Source organism: Dysidea avara, chromosome 5 (assembly GCF_963678975.1).
Source record: "Dysidea avara chromosome 5, odDysAvar1.4, whole genome shotgun sequence".
Lineage (NCBI taxonomy): Eukaryota > Metazoa > Porifera > Demospongiae > Dictyoceratida > Dysideidae > Dysidea > Dysidea avara.
In genome coordinates this window covers 23,342,240-23,361,076 of record NC_089276.1, presented here as the reverse complement: position 1 = coordinate 23,361,076, position 18,837 = coordinate 23,342,240, and the positions used below count along the sequence as shown (strand labels likewise).

At 37.8% G+C, this 18,837-nt stretch overlaps 1 protein-coding gene across 1 annotated transcript in view; it reads right to left on the bottom strand.

The window, feature by feature from the left end:
• LOC136255455 (uncharacterized) overlaps positions 1 to 11,393 on the bottom strand; it is a 30,181-nt gene extending 18,788 nt beyond the window's left edge. The window contains exons 1-3 of the mRNA XM_066048226.1: positions 10,858 to 11,393; positions 1,028 to 1,777; positions 855 to 963 (exon numbers count right to left, since the gene is read on the bottom strand). Coding sequence (XP_065904298.1) covers positions 855 to 963; positions 1,028 to 1,777; positions 10,858 to 11,321 — 1,323 coding nt within the window. The 5' untranslated portion in view covers positions 11,322 to 11,393. The remainder of the gene's footprint in view (positions 1 to 854; positions 964 to 1,027; positions 1,778 to 10,857) is intronic.
• Between the last annotated feature and the right edge of the window lie 7,444 nt (positions 11,394 to 18,837).

Sequence of the window (18,837 nt, the reverse complement as noted above, 5' to 3'; positions counted from 1 at the left end):
TAGGTATGGAGGTCCCTAGTTCAAACTCGAATAAGTTTTTTTTTACATTATTTTGGGCATCTTTTTCACTCCATGGTGACTGCTCTGTTGGAGTATCTTGATCCCACAACACTTGTTTGGTTTTTGCTTTATAATTTTGTAGCTGTAACTCTACTGCTATTCAAACTATCAAAAGGCACTGCTACAATGATCAGCCTATGTACACACCAAATTTCAAGTTATTGCCATGCCCAGGTTTACCCTGTAGCCTTGGCAGAAGTTTGATTTTTTAAATATGAATAAATGCTCATAACTCCTCGGATATTTATCAGATTCACAACAAACTTAGAAAGTGAATCCACCTTTATACACTTTTTATTTGTGTAAAAGATCGAGGCAATCAAGTTACATGTTTGCATTTTATAGCATATTTTGCAAAGTGTGTGAGAATAAAGTGAAGCCCCTGTAGCCCCCCTATGGCATAAGAAGAAAAAAACAAAGAAATTAAAATGAGAGTTTTGAATGCCCACATCTCGCAAATGGCTATTGCAAATTTAATTAATTTTTGCTCTGTGATCTACCCTACAGTACCTGGGGGACAGTTATAATGCAAAAATGGTGTGATTTGGAAAAGGGGCCATGGAGCTATGCACATGTGAAAAAGCTGTTTACTTTCTTCCTGTCAATATACTCACGGTGTGGAGTGCTGGCTTTCAGCCACACAACACTTGATATGCAACAGCATCAATACTGTACCTCAGTAGCATCAGACCAGTTGATGCTCTAACTTTAGACAGCCTTAGGTTGGATATTCAAAACAACCACATTTCAATTACATACAGTAAAGGTATGCGTATCAGTTCATAATAACTTACTCGAACAGCAGATTCCCTGTTGTTAAGAAATGTGACATTGTTAAATTTAGTTGAGCAGAAAGCAATATTAATAGCTGCACCATCAGCAGCAATATTACCATCAAACACACTAAAATATATCACATACAAAATAATAGTTAACCACCATATTGTATACATGAAATCACACTTACCAGTTAATAAACTGAACAGGGAACAATATTCGATAAGCAAAGAAGTTATAAGAAGTGATATCAACAGCACCACCATAGATCAGTGCAGAATTATTATAAAATTTACAATCCTCAAACACAACGAGAGTATTTGGTAGTCCATACAATGGATAGATAGTAGCAGCACCAGCTACTTCAGAATGAGCTACATTATCAGTAAACGTACAATTGTACACCCTATCATAGAGGATGAACTGTACAGGAAGATTTAACAGACTAATGAAGGATAAGGCACCTGCAATAGATGCTCTGTTCCCAATAAAAATATTGTTACTCCACAAAAATGTTTGATTGTTTCTACCTCCTGCAGACAGGCAGTATATGCCACCACCAAAATTATATGCAGAATTGTTGACAAGTAAACTATTGTTTAAAACAAAGCTTAAGGTAGTGTTTACATTTACCAATATCGACATTGCTGCACCTCGACCGCTAAATATTCTACCAATTAATATTTGAGTTGAAGTTAGCCTCAGGGCAGTAGGTGGAGCTGCAAAGTTGTCACTGAATGTACAATCAGTGATGACAATAATGATGTCGTTTAATCGTAGTTTGGAATTTGGAAAATGATAACCAATAGACAATCCACCAGCACTCCCTTGGTATGGTCTTCTAGTGAAGTAACTGTCTGATGTGTTGTTGTGAAATGTACAATTCTTCACTGTCACATCTTGCGAATTGTAAATACTGACAGCACCATGTTCATGATGTCTGAAACATTCAAATAATAAAATGGATGTTGTAACATGATGAGATATTACATGACTTATGTACCTATGTACAACAGTAGCAATTTCCACACATAACATACATACATATAGGTTACATTCTTGTCAAGTTCTATACATTACATACAGTATATACATACAGTAGTATTCACATCAAAAAATACACATGGATACTATTTAGATCCAGTCACATCAACTACAACAAGAATACAGAGGTACTAAAATAGTCATAAAGTGAAATTCAAGAGTTCATTGTTGCACTACATGCAAAAAACCAGGACCTAGTTAGTAGTAACTTATCAATATTGAGTTACAAATACATGTTGCAATTAATCTGCAATTTAATTACTTATCTACATCAAAACACACGGTGGTGTGTCGTGAGTATGTCGTGTAGCACGAAAGCTGGCGAAAGCTGGCGTATGTTCCACACTATGTGCACGTATATTGAATGAAAGAAGAAAACACAATTTTCATGCTTACATAGACCTATAGTCATTTTTCCAAAACACACTATTTTTGCATTATAGCGCTGTCCACCAGGTAGGGTAGACCACACAGCAAATTTGATTGAATTCGCTCCAGCCATAATTTTGATTTTTCTTCATTGTTTTCTTCTTAAGGAGTCTACAGGGGCCAAGGTTTTTCTTTTCACACACTTTACAAAAATTGTTATAAAATTCAAATACGTAATTTGATTGCCTTGAAATTTGGATAGATGAAACTTTTGTCATAGCTACATGGTAAATCACTTGTAGGAATAACTTGACAATTGGTATGTACAAAGACTAACCATCATAGCAGTAGTGTCTGATGGTTTGAAAGCTACAAATTTACAAAGCAAACCAAACAAGTGTAAAATCGCAGGGTGGAGATACTCTAATAGAACAGTCACCACAGGGCATGAAAAATGTCAGAAAAAACTTAGGGTTTGAAGCAGGGACCTCCACAATGTCCACAACGAACATCCACAACCTTAACCACAAAACCACTGCTATCACAACTGTTCACCTCACTTAATTTCCATTTTACTCTAGATATCTACCAATGAAAATTCTGAAAAAATTTGCGTGTTTTCTATTAGAAGTTCTCAACAAAATGTGTAGAATATTACAATAATACATGTATATAACAAATAGTTGTCAATACAGTTACAAAATAATATGACAGTATCTGAGCTATAGTACTAGATAAAAATAGGAAGGGATTGTTGGGGAGGTTATGTATACCAGCGTTGAAACCGGGTCGGGTCATCCGGGTCATCCGGGTCATCCGGGTCATCCGGGTCACATTTTCTCCGGGTCATCCGGGTCTGACCCGGTTTACAATTTATCCGGGTCTGACCCGGATTGGATCACGTGAGAAACGAAATTGTTCGTTTGACGACGTGGAACTTATAAACGCTATCGCGTAGCTCTTTCGTGAGCCACGCCCACTTATCGCATTACCAACATATGCTCAGCCACGCCCATTTGTTAGTAAGTGCAGTATGTAGCACGAAACTGAGGGTATCTATGGTGAGGGGTAGCTATTGTCAGTAGGTGAAGACCTTTTTTTTTGGTCTTCAACCTACAGCTAGGCTGAAGTTGCAATATTTACTCAACACGAATCGAACGCTCAAAATGTAGACTTGTTCGCTCGCTCGAGACTAGCCAAAACACGTCTCGGCTTTAATTAATCCGGGTCACATCCGGGTCTGACCCGGATTGCTACCACATGTTTATACTGTATAGATGTGAGTGCTTTGCGAACTAGATCCTACTGCCAAAAGTACTGCAACAGCATTGAACTAAGTCAATTAACACTACTGTACATAATTATGGTCTAAACAAACACTGGTTCATGCCTTTAAAAAATTTTATTGTAAGGCTTAATATACAGAACCACTAGATTAATGAACTTATCAAGTGAATTATCATCTACAGAATATGGGTTGATACACTGTAAATGGGTCGTGGACATACAAAAGACTCAGTAAGGATGGCAATATACCAAGTACATAAGCTTTGCTATAGGCCTGTGAAACAATAAGACTAACAATAGAGCAGTTTCACACAAGTGAGATAATTATGTAATGCACCAATCATCACCAGGCTGGTGAACATGAAAAGGCAGCTGTGTTGTGTTTGAAGCTTGTTATGAGCATTTCTAGTGCTTCTTTGTGGCTTTGTAAAAGTGTTTAGTGCTTGTATAGTGTTGAAGCATTTGTAGGTGTGCTTGTTGTTTGTAGTGTAACAATACAAGTACAAATTGCCAGGACAGACATCAGCTATCTTCTGTGTGTATCACTCCTTTGCTGCATGTGGAAGCCAGTAGATATCTCTAGGGTTATCCATAATTATCGTATGTGTATATGTGCTATCGATAATGCCCATTTGTTGCTGGTAAAATTAGTGAAATCAAAGAAGAAGTCCCTCCTGTAGATGCATGTGATTTGGTTTCTTACCTTGTGTTGCACACCAGCTTTGTTACTTCAAGCCAGTTTAAGGTAAGTAAAGGGCTAGAAGCTTACAACCAGTTGGTTAGTGGGTGGATTAAGGATGTCTGTTTCTTGGAAAGTACCTTGTGTACTGGTAGAGTTAATCATTCTATATACAGTACCACAAGAATACTTTTAGTAATATTTTTATATATACAGTACTGTATCACTTAGGTATATCATTCACAGAAGTTAAATGATACCCCTTATAGTTGCTGGGCGGTGATTGAGTAATTGTATGTGCCCACTGTACTTGCATGGCTGGATTTGGTGAGACTTGTACTCACATTGCTGCTGTTAATTCTCTTCTACTTGGAAGCTGTTGCTCGTCTTCAAGGCATGAAGACTATTATAGAGAGTGAGTACAGCTGGATTACACCTTCCTACTTAAAATCAGCTCAGTATCTGCCCATCAAAAACATCGACTTCACTTCTGTTAGAGGCTTGAAGTGAAAGTTGGATGGTGCCATTAATAACCCCAAATCTGTCTCCAATGAGAGTGCAGTCCGTACTGCTGTTGGTAAAGTAGTAGAATCAACCAGTGAAGAACTAGATCTAGACTTGTTCTTCAAGGACATCAGTAAACAAGGTACAAATCCAGCTGTTTTATCCCTGGTTATCCCCATATTCTGATAACTTTGTTCCAAAATAAACTGTTGTTGGCTTTCCTAAGCCACTAAATTCCCTATACCAACCAGAATATGGTGCATTACCCTATGATGAGTTATTGGATGTCTGCCAAACAATTTCTATAAATACTAGACAGATGCAAACAGCATCGTGGGGCGAGCCTGATGACTTTGAAGTATTGATGGCAGTGCAAACTACTATAGACCCTACGAGTTGTATGAATAGTTCATCTTCAGGGGTTTCTCTATCTCTTCTGAAACTGTACTGCTCTCTCCTGCGTCGAAGGCGTTCATCTGCATCCATTGCACATGGCTGGGCAGTAACGAGGGCAGTAACGAGGGCAGTAATCTACGCCGGTAAATGCCGTGATATGGTCCATTACACATCGCCAAATATGGGAAAGCAGTAATCTAGGCCGGTAAATCCCGTGATATGGTCCATTACACATCGCCAAATATGGGAAAGCAGTAATCTAGGCCGGTAAATCCCGTGATATGGTCCATTACACATCACCAAATATGGGAAAGCAGTAATCTACGCCGGTAAATCCCGTTATATGGTCCATTACACATCGCCAAATATGGGAAAGCAGTAATCTAGGCCGGTAATTCTCGTGATGTGGTCCATTACACATCGCCAAATATGGGAAGGCAGTAATCTACGCCGTTGATTTATCGTGATATGAATCATTACGCTGGAGCAAGTGTAAGGTATCTGCTTTATATCGTAATTTATTGTCGTATTACGGGTCCATTACACATTGACTCCGTTTCTTATCGTAATTTTTTGTAAACGGGTCCATTACACCGTTGACTCGCTAGTGTGGGGCTCGCTCAGGCTCGCCCCAATTAAGGCACCAATGGCAAAATCTACCAAAGCTGCCACCAAGGCACAGTCAGGATCAAAGCAGTGTTTATTCTAGGGCTGTTAGGGGGGGAACTTTCCCCCCCTAAAATCTCAGACTCACCCCCTAAAATTGTGAGTGACTACTACACTATACTTAGGTTTAGCAATGACATACTAAACTTATCAAAAATGCTCTGAGATTCAATCTGAGAGTGGTTAATATGTAAAATTTTTCCAGGTTAAAAATTGCAAACATAAACCTGAAAGTGCTCTCAGTATATATTACACTTTGTAGTTTCTTGGCCGCGCGACTAACTACCGTGAGTCTTGATAGTGATGGCTATTCAATATCTGAGAGCCCAAGTATTGAAAAAAAAGCATGCTTAACTCTCAACATTGTCCTTAAATTCCATCTCAAAAAGTGTATATAATTTTGTAAAATCTCTACTTTCGAAATGGCATGCACAGCCATCTTAATTACCCCCAAATATAATATCAGAAAGCGTGATATTAAAGTCTTGTTTTGCCATAACCATGAGAATACCCTAGTATTTAATTTCAAACACCCTAAGTTTTAAATTATTTCTTGGAAGACATCTACATCATTACGTTATCACTACCATGCACTCATGCATCAAGCTCTACCACTGGCTTCACAAAAATCAACACTCATGAGCCTTAAATGCCTAACCAGATTGGCAACTATTTCAACTGCTTTATATAGTTGTGAACTTGGACAACTATATAACAGACTTTCACCTGGTCAACCCCTGAATTCCTGATTCCCCCCCAAAGGAGAAATCCTGATGTGGTTCCAATATAGAGCAGGGAGAGTAACAGCATCTCATGTGCAGGCACTTTGCCATACTCTAATGAGTCCAAGAGTCTGACTAAGTGCATATGCTACCCAGAAACATTTTCTTTATTAGCAAGCAAACTAGTTGGGGATGCAAGCACAAGACTGCCAAGGAGCTGTACATGAAGAAAAGAGTTGGAAAACCACCATAACCTAGAGATCAAGGATAGTGGGTTATGCATTAATCCATTATTGGCGCCTCTCCAGATAGCATTATTTCCTATCAATTTTTATGGTACAGGTGTCCTCGAGGTGAAATGTCCATACTGTCACTGATGATGCCATTGAATCTGCAGCCATTAAAGATGTCAAGTTCTGCTTGCAAAAGCAGCATGATGGGTCTCTGCTTCTTGACCATGGACATGCGTACTATTACAAGGTACAGACTCAAGTGTGATGTTGACTTCTGTGACTTTTGTGTATGTACGTTTGGGGACAAAAGTGGATACATCAAATGGATACACAAAAATCAAGGATGACTGTGTTAAGAAATCTAAGAACTTTTTAATGCCTACCTACTTCCAGAGCTGATTGGACACTGGTATACACAACCTAGAATCATGGGAGACAAAAGTCAACATGCTGAGCTATCTGCTACCAGCAGTGATGTTTACTGTTATTGTCATAGCCCAGAGAAGGGCAGGATGATAGGATGTGACAACTTATATCCAATGGCTCCATATGAAATGCTTAAAGTTAAAAATTGTCCCTAAGGGAAATTGGTATTGCCCTGACTGCACAGACTGACAGAGTACAATGATAAATATTATTATGTACATTATATACAGTGTATAATTTGCTGATCTGCTGCTGCTGCTGTACATGAAACATTTTTAGTAGTACAATAACTATATTTAGTCAAAAGGTACCGCAGAGTCACACGCAATGTTTAGTGCATAGCACAACTGATTCAGCTATGGTAAACCCACGATCTGCCAACACAACATCACCTGGGAGAAGATTATTGAAGATACCACAGCGTTCAGTGAGCTATACATCACTCACACGGCTTCCCCAACATTCTGAAACAAATTATATTGTAGTGTGATTCCTAGTAAAACCTTTGCAATGTTATGGTGCTTATAACTAGACCAGGTGTTCAAATTTGATGACCTTTCAATGAACAATTCAAAACAGTCTATTATGACTACAACGTTCATCCCAAATGACCCTCGAAAACATCCAGCTAGGCATAGACTTTTGTAATGCCTCTCCATCTGGCCAGATTATTAAACCTTTTAACTTCATGTCCAACTGTTTTATCCATTTTAGAAAAATCCTGGAGACAGTGGCATTGAAACATTGAAGAGATAACTTAAGTCAGCGATAACTTAAGTCATCAATTACCACATTAGTTCTCAGCTTGATTAAACTACAAATGAATTCCTGGAAAAGTGATAATCTTGTATTTCAATCCCATTTGAGCAATGTGTAAAAACAAACTTTACAATATTGACGTTTGGCAAACTGGTATAAAATTTAGTAACTTCGTCGCTTTTAAAACTTTCTTCGCAGAATGGAACTGTACTTACTTGCAATTGTTCTGTTAAGATTAGCACAGTAAGCTCGCTGTGGCGCAGCTTTTCTTCAAGACTAGCTTGGATCTTGGCAGCACTTGCCACATACTCTGTATGACATCATTGTTGTGTCCCAGTTTTGATACACTGCTTGCAAGTCTCTATCTCTTCTAATCCTACTGCATTGCTCTCTTCTATAACAACCTCTGTTCAACAATAGATGGTACTTGTTGCAACAACTGCAAATCCTAGGCTAATGCCTGCACTTTACGTTTTCCTTCTCTCTTTGCTTGGCCTTCATGTATCTTGTAACATTCTCTATAGCTTCGCAAACTGCTTCATCACCAGCTCCTTCTTCACAGCGGCCAAGATAGAATGTTGGTAGCCAGTAGGGGTTTGTCACATCATACAGTTCTGTGGTTTACCGCTGAGGAAATGCCTTGAACAAATCCTAAAATTGTCAGTTGCTTCATTGCTGGCATGTTTCCTTTGAATGGTGGCTACAAGCCAGCCCCCCGCCTTTTCTTTCTCAGCTTGTACTTTGCCCATCCATATCTACTTGCTATGGCAACAGGAAACCTGTAGTATATGACACGTCGTGGTTGTGACTATAGAATCCAAAAGTGTGTTTTACAGCTACTATATAATACTTACTACACTGCAAAACAACTTTACAAAAGAACATGTTCAGTGCAGCTGGCTCACCGACATGGCGCAATACGTAATTATTTCACGTGTGTGAAACTGCTTTATATGAAAATGAACCATTTACCAAAATCGCAATTTTTGAATGTTTCCAAACTTTATCCAGCTGGATACATGTAACACCATTAAGTCCAGGGATTTGATAATAAGTCTTCTGAATGTTGTTATATGACCAAGTCTGCTTTCTAAAAAGCTTTTTAGGCACATGTATAGGGGTTTGCAAATATTCCACTTGGTAGTGGTTAATGATAGAAGTCATGATGAAATAAAAGTAAACCTCAACATGATAAATAATTACCAACACATTTAAATAATAAAATTACACTTAATGCATAATTGCTACAGGAAGCACTGGGCCACATGGGAATTACCAATACACAAGACATAAGATCACAAAACCACCATAATAAGACTTTTAGCCTACTACTATATATAGAACATAACTTTAAGATCAAACATAATTAATTTGATGGTGGGACTTGAAAAAGCTCTCAGTTACAAATCTGATACTCATAGTCATCACAAAAGTACTTTTAGTGCAGTGCCTAAGACCCTCTAGTTGAGATAATCGTTCACTTTTTGATAGAAGCACCAAATTTTTGATGGGGTTTCTAGCACGTGTACTAAGTGTTTTTAGAAGGAGAGGCATGTAAAACGTCCTTTGGAACCCTATTTTTTTGGACCTTGTCAATAAAACTATTTGTTTACATGGAAAACAATCAATAATTCAATATCGTATTAGTTTATAGGCTGGATCTAGTAATAGACCAGTACAAATCCTGCACTGCAACATGAAACAAATTGTTTTCTCAGCCTGGCAGTAAACAAATGACTGAAAATGCTACTTTCAACAGATTTTATTAAAGTTTTGTATTTCCAATGCACGCAGTTCTGTAGTATCATGTACAAGGAACATCCTAATGTGTATCATTTCTTTATCAAAAGTGTATAACAAAATTAAAGTTATCGAATAATGAAGTTTTATGAAACAATGTACAAGGTATTGATATGATTGAGGGATTTTGAGCAGGGGAGGGGAGGGATCAAGGGATCTCTACAATGCTAATTCAGTACACTGCTAAGATAATTGCTTGATTTATGCATATACAGAGGGATTTCAAAAATTTATGTCCACCTATAACCAATTAAAACTTCCATCATTTGATAACTTTAATTTAGTTATGCACTTTTGATAAAGAAATGATACACATCAGGATGGTCCTTGTACATGATACTACAGAACTGCATACATTGGAAATACAAAACTTTAATAAAATCCAAAGCATTTTCAGTCATTTGTTTACTGCCAGGCTGAGATAACAATTTTTTTTCATACAGTATAGCATTTTAATGGGTTATCGTGTTGCAGCTGCAGGCTTTGTACTGGTCTAATATTAGACTCAGCCTTTAAACTAATAGGATATTGATTGTTTTCCATGTAACAAATATCTCTATCCAAAAAATAGAGTTCCAAAGGACTTTTTATATGCTTCCCCTTCTAAAATCACTTAGTACACATGCTAGAAACCCCATAAGAAATTTGGTGCTTCTATCAAAAGTGAACAGTTTTGTGGCTTAGGCACTGGACTATTTTACTACCCCCAGCTATCACCTTGCTTTATTTCCATGCAAGATGTCATAAGAGACACACTGAATACTGAAGCTAAACTAACAAAGCACATCTACTAGCTCAAGGGGTAGCTAGTCATTGCTAATAGTCCTGTAACCATCTGCAACCTGATCAAGTGGTTAATTCGTACTGAATTAAGCGATAAACTAGACCTCAAACAAAGCGATCAAGTGCTTTAGGAAACTAACTTGTCAGCAAAATAACAATGCACGACGCTTTAATAAAAGCAATCAAGGCCTGTTTCAGGTAAAATCATGCAAACTATATTTTAGTTGATCAAAGAGATATTGATAGTTCTACAAGACTATTGATATTGACTACCCCTTGTAGCTTGACAGTAAAATAGCCATTGCAGTCATGATTTTGTTGGTACAAGATCAACTCAGTAACTGTAACTCACAGAAAGTGGCAGTTATTAATGACGACAGTCAACACCTCCTCTATCACTATGGGTACTGGACATGATGTGAACACTAGTCCATCTAGTAGAACCAGTGAAGCACGCGATAGTGATAGGTTCAGCTTCCTCAACTCTTCCAGATCAGACAAACTAGTTGTACAATTAATATCAACTCCTCCACCTTCACCTACTACTGTTAGACTGGCGTTGTGTTCCAAATTAAGTTGCATAAACTTCACAATGTCCAGTTTGTAGCTGTTACCAGCTTCCAGTGACAGATGGATGCATCTCAAGTTGTCTCGCCGTGACGACGTCGCATTGTCCAGAAACTGGTCCAGTTCGGATTGGTTAGTGATCGTAATGTTGCCTACATTACTAGCACAGACTTCGACACAGACGAATCCGTATAAACAGCAAAACAATGATATATAACTCCTCGTATAACTCGCTTCTCTCTTCACCATGTCAACCGTGTATCCGCACTCGGTTAATTAGTAAATACAGAATATAATTATAAATGTTGTAATTTGCAGCATAATTGTGACCGGATTTGCGAAAAGGGGTCTTCCACACACATCCAATTCTATGAACTGGAAGACCATAACTTAGTGTTCAATAAAAATAAACAACTGAAATTTCCTCCATCCACTAACCTATGTTGGAACTCACTACTGACCAAATTTCAAGTCAACAGCTTTTTCCAATCTCACGTTATGAATAGTCACAATTACGTAATCTTCCGTGTGTACCTTAAATACCTACACAATTTTTGGATTTTTAAAGCTTGTGAGCTACCCCTTGATACAGGCTATACGGGGAAACCGAGGGGGTCACGGCTGCAAGACTGGCTCACATGCCTTGACTCTCTGAGCGTAGTAATGCACTTGTCAATTTCATGCCCCACCCCCGGGCGTCCCCACACCCCAGGTGGGGATTTGACATTGCTTCTTGTCCCCACCCCTGGTGCAATTGACAGTTGTCCAGTTCACTGACCAATTTTTTTTTTTCCTCCGGCCCTAGTGGCACTCCCTTCCTCCCACACATCTCTATAGAATGCTAAGAAAATATTTGAAAAATTAATTATAACCTACAGAAAAGAACCTACACAGAACCTACAGCATGCCCAAGGTTCAATGGGCAGGCAGGTGCCCCTCAGCAACAGCAAGATCAACTGCTGGAGGCACACATGGACACTTGGATCTTGAGCGTGACTCCCCGGATGCATATAACTGAAGAACGGAGCAAGGAAAACCCCAAACTACAACGAAGCCAGCCCATCACCACAGAATATTAAATATCCAATTTAAAGTAAATTATTGTCTTCTAAATTTTTAAGTTTGTTCAGTCAATAGAATCCTGCCTTACTATTTACATACCTAGCTATTTTGTACTTTACAAATGAAGATATACACATAGTGGCAATTATACAATATGGTGATTATAAAGAAATGATGTGAATTAGAGTGGCGAAGTCTTTGGCTAGGTTAGATATATAATTTCACAAAATCACTGATGGAATAAAGGTGGACTGGTATGAGCTGGGTCTTGGATGACGGTGAAGGTTGGAGATTAAAAGGTGGTAATTTCTTGTCTTGAATATGTTGCTAAGTGGATGTATGCACATCAAATAACTTCAAATGTTGGGATAATCTTAACATTTTTCACCACCATTTTCGAGTGAGGATTCTTAGTCCATGCAGCTGGTCCAGTGGGATCACAGGTTCTTGCTACGAAGCACGTTCTGCATTTGATCTGCTGTAGTTGATATTTCAAGGTAGACTCCCAGGGAGCCCACACAAGCCACATTGTTGCAGCAAATTACAGTACATGCTAGTTTCATTGTATGGAAAGAAGCATATGAAATGTTACACTCTAGAAATCCCTAGGATCTTGGTCCAAATCAAGGTCTGGTGGCTATGAGCATGGATGCATGAAAGGTTTAGGAGATCTGGTTGATTTTGTCGGTGGTCTCAAGTATTGATTCAAGGCTAACAGTTGAAGACTTGGCAAGCTCTTTATCATACAACAGAAAAATTTCAACTCACTACTGGTTTTAGTCCACTGCAGTGTTAATGAATCCATGAACTTTATTGATTTTCACAAAAAATAGCCGCCTTGCTGTGGCACTCAGTCCGCCAGAATGTTTGCACTTCACACACTGCACAAAATTCCTTATATTTTGACTGAGTTCCTTCAGCGGGCTCTTCCTTATCACCATTGCCTTCCTGCTTGTTTCCTTTGTAGCATACAACATTCAGTGTACTGATTTATGATTGAAATGCTGGCCCCAGACTGTAGTCTATAGTCACATAAACAAGTGCAAGCTTCAATGAAAATAATTGATCCATTAACTCTTCTTCTTGATAAATTCTTAGATAAACATCACTGAGACAGCTAATCCCACAATAAGTACTTCGTTACTAATGACAACCGACTAAAACCCACAATCAGTTCTTTAATTGTTTCTATCTTTCTTGGGGCTTTGTTTAATCACCGGCTGGAGGTCCATCGATAACTTGTAAGGGAAGTTTCAGCAATGGTAAACTGCAGGCTTCATTTTGAGAAAGCGTTCCGTTCCGTAGTTTAGTCCATGATTCCGTTCCGTTCCGTTCCGTTCCGTTCCGTAGAATAGACCCCACCTCCCGAATCCGTTCCTCATAAGCACGACGCTTCTCTAGTTCATGTTTTCGAAAAGCAGTAGATAGCGTAGAGGAACGATTAGAAGCTGCAAAGCAGTTAAAAACTCTCACATCAAAGAAGGTATGATGGTGTAGGCACCTCCAGAAGCCGGAAGCCCTAATATCTACCCTCGCGTTATCATCTGAATGGCAGACCGATAATGTAACGGGTCTCACCAGACAAAGGGTGCAGCTGTGGTTCAATCTGGACATTATGGCAGACTTCAGACATCAAACTAGCTGTCAGATTCCTAATTTCGTTATGCCGAATAATTGGAAAGGCACCATGTGGGCAGCTAAGGGCGTGGGATAGGCTAAAATCCTTGCCACACACACAGTGAGATGGTAGTTGTGATGGCATGTAGCCATACCTTAAACAAATGGCATCAATGAACTCACCCTTATGAAGTGCAAAGCCATACTGCTCTAGAGGAAGAGCAGCAAGCCAAGAAGAAGAACCTTACTGACCGATTTTCGGTAGTTGCATTTCTAAACAACAAAATCACACTCACTATAATTTTACTAGCTACAAGGTGTATACCAGATTTATTACTAGTGACTAGTCACACACATGAAGTATGCGCTTAGTCAACCTTGAGGTGTTCTCAAATCCCCTACTAGGGGGTAGGGACATAGTGGGGATTTGACAGCCATGCAATTTTGCCCCAGTAGTGGGGAATTTGACACCATGATTTGTCAAATCCCCTGTATTCCTCCACCCTCCCGGGGTGGGGTATGAAATTGACAAGTGCATAAACAAAAACGACTACTTTGTTAAAAGAAGTTCTGAGAATTATTGACTTAATTTTTTAACAGGTAACTAGCTAATAGGGTATTTTTGGTGTACATGCATGTAGCCATGTGTAAGATAGTAAGACACATGCAGTGATGACAGTACAATTTTAAATACTATCTATATGCAGGGGCGGATCTATAGGATTTCAGAAGGGGGTGCTAACATGGACATTTATATATGTGGAAAGAACGGTGATACAACTAGTGTGTATGCATGCTGCATGATGTTACTTGATACACACCGGCAGTTATGTGAATGATCATGAAGTAAATTCTTTTGAAAAACTACTAAAAAATTATGCAGGGTTATTATAATTCCACCTACGTGTTAATCTTCCCACTTGCCCCTTACATCTCCACTGAGCCAAATCTCTGCATGGTAGGTATTTATAGCTATAGCTATGCACCATTAAATGACACAGGGCTATAGCTCCATGTGACACTGACTTATCATGAATATTAATTAGTAAGAGCACTTGGGACTAGAAAAGGAAACATTTATGTAGGCCTATGGATACTATGAGTGGTACACAGAAGACACTCAGTGGACTCAATAGCTTAACAACATAACACACATGCATAATATTATAGTATCTCTGTGGTGGCTGAACATTCATTGAGCTATGATGGTAATATAGATCTCCAATATTATGGTACTATAGTGTGTCATAACCACAAGTGATACAACATTATTTAAGTCATGGTGTGATTGTAGTGTTTATTCTAGGATTTCTCCTTTGGGGGGGGGGGGGGGGGGGAATCAGGGGATGAACATGCAAAAGAAAGTCTACTTTTCAAAGTTCACAACCATATGAAACAAAACAGTTGAAATAGTTGCCAAACTAGTTAGTCAAGGGCTCAAGGCTGGTGTTAATTTTTGTGATTGGCATTGGAGCTTTCTGAGATTAAATCCGAGGATATCACTGCTGATTGTCCATGTTACATAAACTAGCTTACGCAATTTTTAAAGTTATACACTTTTGAGATTGAATTTAAGGACAATTTTGAGAGTTGAGTGTATACTATATTGAAAACAACCTTGATTAAGATATTGAGTATATATACTTGGGCTGTTGGATATTAAATAGCCATCACTATGTGATAGTTGTGTATGCATCCGGAGAATTGTTTTAAAATTACGTCATTTGCATGAGACTCAATTTGAGAGCATTTTAAAGGTTTGTATGCAATTTTTAACTTGAGTTACATAATAAACCATTTGAGATTAAATCTGAGGGAATTTTTGATAGTTTTTTTGCGTAGCTATATCATCATCCTAATATTCCTTCCAACACTTCCCAAAACTTTCTCCTTCTTATTCTTATATGAAGCCCATTCTTTTCAAGCATAATAATGTTCATTTCAGTGGCAGATCTAGGATTCTTAAAAGGGGGTTTCTGAAAATTAATACTGCAACAATGTGGTGTCTGAGGACACATATATACTTCCAGAAAGCTTTGAGGTTGGATTGGCTACTTTTGCAAATACAGTAAATCCAACTCTGAAATAAACAAACTCACTGTAAGCCTAAAGTTGTGACTATTTGACTGTTTTATTAGAGTAGTTAATTGACTGCTTTATTAGAGTATCTCAATTATTGTCAGTGGGAGATGAAAAGTAAAGTGCTGCTGAGGCTTAATACAGTGGTATATAGATAGATAATTTTTTGCTGTGATAAATTGTCCATGCATATACAACAATGATAGCATATGGATATAAATACTAAAAGTTTAATAATAATGTTTTACTGCAGATAGACTGTGAGATAGTCTAACCCTGTTTTGGCTAACTGCTGTAGTTACACCTAGCTATAGAGAACTAGTATGCTTCATTTCTAGCTATAAATTAATTTTGGCAAAATTTATGTTAACTTCTTGAAAACTAAAATGACTAGCTACAGCATGCATGAATGAATAAATACATGCAATGGTGGGATTCTCTGGTTTTGACTGAATGTCACTACAAGCACTTTTAAATTTAGCTCAGTGGTAGTCTATAACTATAGCTTCAGGCTATACTGTACTTTAATGATGTTATATAATGTGTTCAGAGACTTGAAGAAGATACATTGGAATAAGTTTCAGAATTACTTGATGATGGCAACAGATTTTAACATGGAATGATCTGACTGCTCTATTAGAGTATTTGAGCATTCTATTATGATCTTTTAGTGGGTTCTGTCAGCCCAGGCTCATGATAATTTTAGCAGTCAATCATTCTCAGTATACTATTAATTATTCTTAGTTACTCAACCATTTCTTCTAGGAAGAGATACGCCCTTAATTCCACCAATTATTCTTGTGGTTGCCCAAAAATTCTACAATATTATGCTTGGAAGCTTACAATTTTGCTCACAGTATCAGTGACCTATAAATGGCTATAATTATCAAATTATGCCACCATAATAGGCATAAGCCTAGTCAATATATATCTGGACACTTGTGTGGACATGTTTCTAGTGGAATGGAATGTATATATTCATATAGCTCGTGTCTAGCGTATATGTGAACAATTCTTTAATGCTTGAGAGGATTTTAATTGATATTTTTGTTGTTTCAATCTACCAACTTACAATCTCACAACATCATGCACTAATATGGTGATTGTCGGTCCCACTATTGGTTGTGATGGTATTGTACTTGAATCATTTTGTGTAAGACACAGATGAGAATTTGCTAAGACATAGATGGGGTCCAACCTACCACCTTATTAAAATGTGTCTGTTTACTAACTATATATTATACTCTAACCATGACAACGATCAATTCTAATCCACTATGTGATTATCATACTATATACTCTAACTATGACAATGATCAATTCTAATCCACTATGTGATTATCATACTATATACTCTAACTATGACAATGATCAATTCTAATCCACTATGTGATTATCATACTATATACTCTAACTATGACAACGATCAATTCTAATCCACTATGTGATTATTATACTATATACTCTAACTATGACAATGATCAATTCTAATCCACTATGTGATTATCATACTATAGCTATTATAATGCAGAGTAGTCCCTCACTCATTGGGCTCTGAGTGCATTCAGATAATCTAAAAGTTTGGAAAGATGAACCCCATTCATATACAGAGCCCTGTTTATTGCTCTATTAGAAAGCACACTTTAACCAAAGTATGTAATTAGTCTAAATTAGAACACTTGTTTCTAACATTCAGACAATGGAATGTTTGGTTAATTATTGACTGAATCAGGGGTGGATCTAGGATTTTTCCAAAGGGGGCTAAGCTGCACAGAGACATTGGTAGCTATAGCCAAATATTTTGTGATGCCAAGAGGTATTGTGAATGCAGAGATCAAGTAGCTGATAAGATTTATTAAGTGTCTGCAGTTAAATTATGTGGAAAAAAGATATACAGCACATTAGCATGTGAAGCATGCCAAACTAGGGGAACTGGGGCATATCCCCAGGAAAATTAGGCTCTCTAAAAATTGAATTTGAGAGTATTTTTAAGCAGTTTTTAGTTAGACCAATGTTATTTCACTTTTAAGACTGATTCTAACCATGATCTTTTTATCTGTAACTCGATATAGCTACCAAGCATTTATATACATAATTATTAATGAATCAATTTCTTTTAACCCTAATCTGTGAGGTAGAAACAGTATCTTGCTAACAAACACCTGTTCCATGCATGGATTGCATTACATTCTGTACTTTAATCCATCTACTTCTTGAATAGTTTAAAACAATTATAAGTTTTGTGAAACTGCTGTTGTGACAGTTACTTTTGCCCGACAATCAAGACTAACCTACCTACATCTGCAAAACCATTATGGGGTCATATCAGGAGATTCCTGGTAAGGTTCCATCAATTTAAACGTTTGGAGATGCAACCCACAATCTAATCATTTCTTGATCATATTTAATTTATGATTCCTTTGAGTCTGTGACAATTTATATGAAATTTGAACATAACTTAATTAATACACGTAAGTTGCTTGTTAGATACTTCTAAACTGGGGTGGGGCAGAGCCCTCCCCCCACACTTTACGAGTGGAGGGGCCTCACTTTTTCCTATGTCCAGTAGCTAATTATAAAGTACCACACTTTCCAGTGTCGCCATGTTGTGAATAAAAAGTTCATAGATTTATGACATTTTTGTCTTGTTTGTGAACCAGTGAAATAATCTATGAACTTTTGGCAACCTCAGGTGTTTTTTTTCTCTCTCTCTTCAGCCCTCTACTACCCCAGAGATCCACCTATTTATAATGTGTGGGCTTGGTACATGCTGTTTTCGGAGAGTGACCATTGGATTTATGAACTTTTTATGAACAAATTTATTTTTTCCACATGAACATTTGGAGCAATCATCTGGCAACACTGCTTTTGTATCTCTTTTCACTCATCAGCCAACTTATAATATACTTTGCCTTGATTTAGTAGGATTTGTGCTAAAGATGGAATACACTACATGAATTAGCACTGGGATTGCACAAGATCGAGATACTCTATTAGTGCAGTGTAT